This window comes from Mercenaria mercenaria, unplaced genomic scaffold (assembly GCF_021730395.1).
Source record: "Mercenaria mercenaria strain notata unplaced genomic scaffold, MADL_Memer_1 contig_3469, whole genome shotgun sequence".
In the NCBI taxonomy this organism is placed as follows: domain Eukaryota; kingdom Metazoa; phylum Mollusca; class Bivalvia; order Venerida; family Veneridae; genus Mercenaria; species Mercenaria mercenaria.
Window position 1 is genome coordinate 60,845 of NW_026461609.1, and position 9,259 is coordinate 70,103.

The following is a 9,259-nucleotide window of genomic DNA, read 5'->3' on the forward strand; positions in this document are numbered from 1 at the left end:
ACGCGAAAACAAGAAGTGAAGTCCCTTGAGGACAAATTGAAAACTAGTCTTGAGAGCTTGAAAGACTTATAAGAAACATGTACTAAGTATGTATACAGGCAAATATAGCTCATAAAAGGTAATCCCATTGAAGATCTCATAAACGTTAAGATATGCTATTGTAGCTTATGGAAAATAAAACTGTTCTGTAACTTTTCTTCTATCATAATGCCTTATGAAGAGCCTAAATGGTTTTGTAATTTAAGATTTAAAGCGATTAAAATAGTCCTTGAAAATCGATAAAAAGTCCTTGAAAAGTCCTTGAATTTTTTTTGCCAAGTCCTGTATGAACCATGACAGGGCACTCGTTTGGCCGTTTTTGGGGCCGAATATCGGCCCCATTCCCCTCTCAAAATAATGTTTTTTTCCCCTTTCTCAGAAGAAAATTCCCCTCGAAAACACCCAAAACAAATTGAAAGGAAACGCCCGAAAATGTACGTAATTACTCGTTGGCGAACCTTTTTGAGTACGAAACCAATATAAACATTCACGAGTCTTCTCCCCTGCCTTAATAGACTGCCCAATGAATTCTCTCGTAACAAATCAGGTACGGATACATTCGGAATTTTTGGATATCGCCATTGCCAAATAAAAATGTCGCATAATCAAAAACACTACAGAAGAAAAATCACATCAAAAGCCTCAGAAAGTTGTAAGAAAATCGACATTTTGTTTAAACAGAAAAGTCTAGAAGCATTAGAAAACCCATCCTATCCTACAACAAGCACTACAACCTCGCAAGATTCTAAAGAATCTACGGAAGTCGTGCCCAGTTCTAGCAGTCATGATTCTGATAAACGCAAAGCTGTGTCATGCGAGCCCAAGTCCTGTTCTACTTCTACCGATTCTGACTCAGACACTGAATCAGACATCGTCAGAAGTAAAAAGCGTTGTGTACTGGTGCCTGATAGTAGGCTTTTTGACACCACAAGATATGAAAACACATACAAATGGCTTTACCATAGTGCAGCTAAGGAAGGTTATTGTTGCAAGTATTGTGAATTTATGTACAGTAGTACAATAACTGATGATACAACCGCATATATTTCGCGTGGAGTTCATTTAGGCACTCGTCCAACAAGAAAACTGAAAACCCATGACCAGTCAGAGAAACATTTAAAAGCTACAGAAAGGTATCTTTCTAAGTCACTGTCTGCAGGAACTCAAAAGATTTCTCCAATGTTAGAAAAACAAATTGACAATAAGAAAATATTAAATAAGAACTATTTGGAGACCTTGTTCTGTACTTCTTACTTCATGCTTAGGAAAAGATGGGCCCTTACTGACAACCTAGAGGATTTTATGAAAAACTTCTTGGCTTCTGATATTCAGAATGAAATGGTGAAGCAATATGTGCAAGAAAATCCTAAGTTGACTTACACTTCTCCATTGTCAATCCAGGACATCATAAAATCAATTGCTTTTGCATTTGAAGATGATACCCTTAAGGCAATCCGTGATGCCAAATGCTATGCTTTAATGGCAGACGAATCAACTGACGAGGCAAATCGTGAACAATTCGCAGTCTTTATCAAATTTCTGAAGGGGAAGCAAGTGACAGATGCTTTCATGGGAGTTATCCGGGTGGTATCAACTGATGCAGCAAGTCTGATGGAAGCGATTGAACGGTTCCTTCAGGGCAAGGGAATCGACATTAAGAAAGCCATTTTTGTAGGCTTTGATGGCTGTAATGTTATGAGTGGTGTCAACAAAGGTAAGTGGACTTGATAAAATCCATAATTTCAGAGTTATAACTTTTAAGTTGATATTTGAAATGTCATGACTTGATTAAATGATACCATGTAATTTAAAGACATTGTAAGTAATTGTAAAAAAAGAATAACAGAATTTATAATGTAAGTGCAAGGCTCCCATGTGACAATGTAGCTAGAAATGTATGAATTAGTATACAACTGTCGTCTTAAGGAACCACATCTTGTTACGATTTTTCTTGAAACGTTATATCACTTTGATTGATTGATAATTTAGCACAGTCGAAATATAATTTGATACTTTATATGATTAAATATTTATACTAATGATTAACAAATTGATCAACAGGATTACAACGCAGATTCAGACATGTGGTCCCATTTCAACTGTACATCAACTGCAGGAACCATAGGCTCGCATTGTGTGTTAGTCATTTAGTCAAGCAATATCCGGTACTTGCAGATCTAGATGCTGTGATGATTGCGATATGGAAGTTGTTCAAATTTTCTGCACAGAGATTTGCGGTTAGTAGTGCCAGGGCCTTTAGTCATGCCATCTCCAAGTCTTCCATCCACCATTTAATCCAGATATTGAATCTAGAGTTGCTTTAAAACCAAAATAAGCAAAATATAAGATGTGTAATAAGTTAATAACTGTTATGGTCACTCACTAACCTATTCATGTATAAAACATTAGACTTTTAATAATGTAAGATTATTTAGATCAACTGAAAAATACCATAAGTGGACATTGATTTGAATTTTTCAGGTCTTTATGGAAGTCCAGGAGGCTTACAACATGACAAAGCTAACCTTTTTGAGAGCTGCAGCCACCCGATGGTTGTCTCATGGCAGGGCTTGCAGCCGGCTTCTCGACAGATTTGAACCTATCATTGATGCAGTAGACTCAATACTGGGTAAATCAAGAAGCCCTGAAGTGGTTGGATTGCGCGAGATGCTGCTAAATAAGCATACAGTTGCAGCAGCAGCTTGCCAATGTGACATGCTGAAGCCAGTTGTCATATTCTGCGACTACTTGCAGGGTGACGTCCACTTTTCCCGTGTGAATGAGAAAGTAAGAGTAAGTATTTTCAAGACAAAAAATGGGCTAAGTAAAGTAACCAAGTCTTTTTACAAGTATATCTAAGTTATTAAATAATTGATTTCTTCTTAAACAAGAAATATTTAGACTCGCTGACCAGTATCATTTTGTTAAAAATAAAATTAGTTAATAACTTATACACGAGTTTTGCTTTACATATTTTAACATACATTTGTAAATTACCATTTCATAAAAATATGTTATTGAATTAAATCCTGTTTTTACTAAGAATTTACTAAATTGAATGGCTCACATATTTCAGCAGTTTTCAATTTTTTCAGAGCCTCATAGATGAACTTGAACATCTGAATACCAGGTTTACACAAGTTGGAAATGGTGTGCTGCTGCATGATGATGATGAACTTTATTTCTCCAAACTGCCCATGCTGTGGGATTTGATAGATGAGAGAAGAGAATATGCAAGAAGGCTAAGGTATTTAATAGTTCATAGATTAAAATCTGTAAGAGTTTTACAATGCACCATTGGCATAGAAACTTCAGGTTCTATGGACTCCTTACAAGCTGATAGCATTTAATGACCTCATTGATTAAATGAATTCTTTTCAGAATTGAAGTTAAGTAATTAAAAGGATTAACTATACTGCTGAAATAGAATCTTAATAAGTTATATCTGCTTGAATCAGTCATATTTAAGATAAAAAGTTAATTGTTGCAACAATTCCAACATCAGTGTGGTACTCTTTGATTATTTTCAGGGATGAGAGGCCAATCACTATTCAACAGTTTGCAGAGGAAGTTGCCATGCCGATGGTGCACAGCTTGATACAGGAGCTCCAAGATGCATTTCACTGTAGTCCAGCTCTAGGTGCCTTCTCAGTGTTTGATATGAGACATGTACCTTCAGATCCTCTTGAATTGGTAAACTATGGACAGGTTATAATCATCATACTCTGTTTGTTGTTAAATTTTGGGCTTTCAAGTTAATGCAGCATTATTATGATATCTAATATTTGATTTATTGTTTGTTTGTTGTTTTTTTATTTCAGGTATAATGCAAAATTTTTAGTCAATCTCACCAAAAAAGCAGTCAATAATAGTAACAGAAAACAAATATAAAATGTTGTATAAGGGTAGTCAGTCATTTAACTTCTCAATTTTATTCCAAAATCAAAGAATATTCAGAGTATTCATCATGATTTCCATGTTACATGATATTGTATCATTGTTCAACTGTTACTTATTTAAACTCAATTATTTAGAAGCATAAAGCAATAAAAGCATGAAATTAATTCATTAAATTTCATTTATAGAACTCTATTAAGCACGTTGCTGACCATTATGGCGAGATGAAAGAGGACACTTTCATGGGTCATCATGTTGTCTCTCACCCTGAATTTCCAGCAGACAGTATCAGAAGGGAGTTCAATGCTTTCAAGCATCAGATGTTTATTATGAAGTAAGTCAGTCAGTTTGATTCCATGTTCAGTTGTGTTAAATACCCCTACCCCTGTTGTGTGATGAATAAGCTTCCAAGGCAACATAAAGTGACAATGAACAGTCAAAAATAACAACTAAGGGAACCTTTATCAGTTGATTTCAACTTATCTTTAAAGTGTATTTTGTATTAGGTTTACTATCATTTTTTATTAATCAAACTAAAAAATTACCTTAGACAAGTTTAAGGACAGCTTATTCACCCAGTTGCAAGTTGGTTAATTGCTGCATGATTTTAAGTTCATTTTCTACTTTAAACTAACAGTTAAAATGACAGACCATAAATGATTTCACAATTTCTTGTCTGGAGGGTATGTATATTATAGTTTATTGTTAATTGCAATTTTGTTTACTTTGTTTATTCTTATTTCAGGTGTTTATATTCTCATTGTTTGTAGTTACTTTAACCTACTGAACCTAAATGGTTTGTCTTCAGTTGGCAAGTTGAAGTTCACAGATCAGTGACAAAGAGTAATACTTAGTAAGACAGTTTATAAATTATTTAACCATAAATAACTTTATTTTAAGTGAAATTTTATTAATAACTATTCTAAAATAAATGGAATCAAAGCAATTTTTTTAAAATGTAATAAAATTCAGTATTATACTATATAATAGTCATAGCATTAACTGTCAACCAGTTAAAGGATCTATTGATTAATCGTTATGTATCTATCTTTATAGAACTAAATTAATGTGTGTAAAATTTAAAATTCATTATTGAGATCTTGAGCTGTCTTATATAATAATTAAAGTTCTAAATACCATCTGATCAAGCCACTTTTGCATTAATAGAACTTTGAAAATTCTTTAATCAGTTGTATGATTTGTAAAAAAAAAACTATTCTACAACTCAGCTCTTAACTGACTGGTTTACCATTACATTTGTTTGTAGGCAGAGGGCATCTGCAGATGATTTATCAGACCCACAGTTCCTGTTGAAGAAGATGAACCTGTTTTACAGCAAACCTTCCCTGTCATGTCATACTTTGTGCTTCTTTCAAGCCTAATACCAACATCAACAGCCTGTGTTGAGAGAGTGTTCTCTCTGATGAACAGTATATGTACACCTCTAAGATCATCTGTGAGCCAGGAAACTCTAGACAATATTATGAGGATTGTCCATGAAGGGGCAACAACGATAAATGACACTCAGCTTGAGAAGGCCATTGGCCATTTTACTTCAAAGAGTAGAAAAATTGACATATAAGGTTGGATGTAACAGTCACCATGAGTTAAACATCATGTCAAAAGTTTTGATAAATGGAAGTTTAAGAAGAAATAAATATATAAGAACAGTTTGCATAATTATTTGTTGGTATTTGTCAGAAAATATAGCTAAATGATAGAAAAGAGTGGTATTAATAAGTGTGAAAGTCACAACATACAGATGGCTAAAAATTCCCCTTTTTGTCTTAAAATAACGAAAAATTCCCCTTCCTGAGGGTATGGGTACCTGTCCCCAAAAGTTGTCTAGTGCCCTGCATGAATACCATCTGACTGGAAGACCGCCTTAGTCTCTCCCATCTTCAAGAAGGGCAACAGATCTACACCATCTAACTACCGAAAACACATATTGATAACATCTATTCACTAAAAAGGCAAATTCCACCATGTCTTTCATCCGCAGAAATATCGGCTCAAGTCCACCACGTGCCAAAGCAACAGCCTACAAGACCTATGTCCGTCCGATCGTAGAGTATGCATCAACAGTCTGGTCCCCGTACGCCGAGACCCACATCAACCAGCTGGAGATGATACAACGTAGAGCAGCCAGGTTCGTCAAACGAGACTATCAACGAACAAGCTCCGTCACTGCTATGCTGCAGGATCTCCAGTGGGATACTCTACAACATAGACGTAATGTAGCTAGGGCAACTATGCTGTACAAGATCAACCACAAACTAGTTGACATCAAACCCGATCCACCACTCCGTCAATCTAGGTCATCCAGGTTCAATGATCAGCAATACACACAGATCTCCTGTTCCAAGTCTTCATATCATCACAGCTTTTTCCCAGCTTCCGTCATCATCTGGAACCGATTGCCTCAGTGCGCCGTGAACCAGTCCACCCTAGAGGGCTTCAAGACTGTCATGGCTGGCATACACACCTTGTAACGTCGACGCTGAATTTTTATCAGATTTTAAAGTTTGTACATAGAGAGACCTTTAGGCTGTACATAGTCCACCTTCAGCTGCGCATGCACGGTTTTTAAACATAAATCGCGAGTATACTCTACACAGAGTGAGGCGATCACTGAAGTTGATGATGATGATGATGAAATGTTTTTTTACTAAATTTAAATGTTAATTCTCATAATTAATAAGGTTAATAACATTCTATGGACTTAAGCTGATTAAATCAAAGTTGTTTTCACAGGTAATTATCACATATTGACAGTGCTACACAATGAGATACAATTTATACTATATAATATATAGGTGGTACACTAAGTGTCAAAGTGGTACATAAAGTGTCTGGTACATAAAGTGACTGGTACATAAGGTGTCGCACCCCTTGATAAGGTGTCGCACCTGAGGAAATATGTTTGCCTGTTTCTCGTCGATTCGAGCTTTCTCATCGATTAGAGCCCTTGTGTTTTAGTAAAATTCATGCTCAAGTAGCATGTTCTTCCATCAGAAACTTGTGTCATTTACATTTTAAAATGCCTTGGAAAATATTAGTCATGAAACCACTGGAAAATTGAGTAAATACCTCTTTTAATATTTTACATAAAAATTGCTTATAATATTTCAAAAGGAAATTACACAGTGGGCAATATTGTGACCCAAAATTTCAAATTAAAAGCATCCTGAGCATAATTTGACTGTTGTAACAAGTGAACAAAAAGTCAATCTTTATAGAAATTTGCTTTATGGAAATAGACTGTGCAAACATTAACACTTATTGACCTACCGAACAAAGGGCTCGAATCGATGAGAACGTTTTAAAATGATGTGGAGTTTGACCTCCTTCAGTCTCTTGCAAAAAAGTTCATATAAAAGATGATAACATTGTAATTCTTATTGTCTATTGTTAAATGCAAATATTTTTGTACCAAAAAAAACAAAAAATATTTAATTGAACAGGTTTACAAAAATATACACAACCCTAAAAGATTTAAGAGGCTCGAATCAAGGAGAAAGCAGCATATATCCTTTGATCATCTGTTTTGACGCTCATAAGTTTTGACGCCCTTATTTATTTTGCTGTCAGATAGGTATAAGTGACCTTTTATGATGCCAATTTACACACTTTTGCAAAGCAGGCAATATTTTACCTTGCTCAAATAAAACATTAAGGTTTAGCAATTTATCACAAAACAACAGATATTTTTAGTAAATGAACAGCATATTGACACACAACTTATCTGTCCAATACATGTTTTACTGTTCTGTCCCACAGAGTTGGATACTTAAAATATTCTAAATGAGTTGTCCCCCTTTAAATAAGAATGCCATTTGTAAGGAAATAAATCATGTAAACAATTGTCAAAAACGATGTTTTACCTAGTTATGTAAAGTTTAAACACTCGCACGATGTTGCAAATGCATCAAAACGAAGACATGTAACAGCTTTTAAAAAATGGTGAGTTTTTAAAGGCACTGAACTGTCCGGAAGTGTGGCCCCTTCATGCAGTCCCTTTCTGGAATGCAATACATATATGAGTAAATTGACATTGGTTTTGTAGAATAATATAAAAGTTTTATACGCTGTTAAATTTTCATGTAAAACAATGCTTTCTTTCTACATGTTCTATGATTTGATGATGTTCGAACTTTTTTCTCCGAAACATGGACCTATACCTTAATGCATTCAACAGATTTACAGTAAGATTATATTATTTTTTCATACTTTGGTGTATTTTTATGTCTTTTTAATAATGCAAAAATCTCCAATCCTTTAAAAACCTAATTCTTACAAGAGCAACTGGTCAGGAATTCAGATATTGGTTTTCTCTTTCCCTGAGTTATTTTTCAAAGTCACAAGACAGTTCTTTGACTGAAATTTTGAAATTTAGATTTTTCACTCTCTTGTAGGCTATACACCTTGTATCATTTGAAAACATTAAATTAGTTTAATTGAATATGGTTTTGCTGCTCTTTGTCAAATCTTGTTGTAAATAAAGAAGCCTAGAAGGTCTTGTTTCTAATAGGTTTTCACTGAAGGTACCAAAGTTAGAGCTGTTAGAAAGGGTTATATATTTTTGTGTCCTCGCTGTTTTGATAATGAATGACTGCTATTAACAATATGTAAAGTGAATAAAAAAGATCACATTTTACAAAGAAATAGTAAAAAAGTCACTTAAAAAGATTAATATTAATTTGTTTATTGTCCTTTTAAGTTTCAGGTCTCGACTGCATTCACATAGAATTATACCAGCCAAATATGATTTTGGCCATATAGGCTCCAGAAAAGTGAAGTTTTGGTTAAAAGAGCCAGCCAGTCAAAAGGTGTCATTTCTCATGAGCCTTAAAAAATATGGATGCCTGGATGGTCAGTCGGCAATAATACAAATACTGACACCTTTTTGCCCACAAATTTACAAAACAGGAATAAAATTAAAGGAGACATGCCATATAACAACACTCTTTATTTTTTAATTTATCTATATTACTAATGAAATGCATGTTAGACTGCTTAAGGGCGTCAGAACTAATGACTCTAGGATAGAGATGGAGTGTGGACGAGGTAATTGGTGATAATTATTTATTATGCCACATGTTGTTCCTTGCTGAGCACCTTTCAGAATCGTACGAGAGATATCGCCACCACAGTCACTTATCACCATTTCACATGTAATTAACATAATCCTTTGAACACACTGTTCGGCACTGCGGTTTTATCGCAAATTAGCAGATGCATCAACATTTCAACAAAACGGACATATGCGTACATGTCATATTTTGAAACTAATTAATACAAACAATGCACACTGCTGGGGATT

General features: G+C 34.6%; 1 protein-coding gene across 2 annotated transcripts; it reads left to right on the forward strand.

Annotated features, from left to right (window-relative positions):
* Nucleotides 1-621: 621 nt before the first annotated feature.
* Nucleotides 622-5,609, forward strand: LOC128553096 (uncharacterized). Of its 2 annotated transcripts, none has more exons than XM_053534209.1 (8): nucleotides 622-1,753; nucleotides 2,101-2,276; nucleotides 2,521-2,832; nucleotides 3,135-3,286; nucleotides 3,570-3,747; nucleotides 4,125-4,270; nucleotides 4,682-4,789; nucleotides 5,204-5,609. In XM_053534209.1, exons 1-7 carry the CDS (start codon nucleotides 634-636, stop codon nucleotides 4,704-4,706), a joined length of 2,109 nt encoding a protein of 702 aa, XP_053390184.1. In that variant the 5' UTR covers nucleotides 622-633; the 3' UTR covers nucleotides 4,707-4,789; nucleotides 5,204-5,609. The 2 variants fall into 2 exon arrangements, with proteins under 2 accessions (XP_053390184.1, XP_053390185.1); XM_053534210.1 differs by having other exon boundaries at nucleotides 3,570-3,732.
* Nucleotides 5,610-9,259: the final 3,650 nt, after the last annotated feature.

Bases quoted from the DNA above. Each gene is read 5' to 3' on its own strand.
- LOC128553096 (XM_053534209.1), top strand. From the start codon at position 634: ATGTCGCATAATCAAAAACACTACAGAAGAAAAATCACATCAAAAGCC. The intron at 2,277-2,520 runs GTTAGTAGTGCC...TGAATTTTTCAG, and splicing joins TTTCTGCACAGAGATTTGCG to GTCTTTATGGAAGTCCAGGA. The intron at 3,287-3,569 runs GTATTTAATAGT...GATTATTTTCAG, and splicing joins GAATATGCAAGAAGGCTAAG to GGATGAGAGGCCAATCACTA.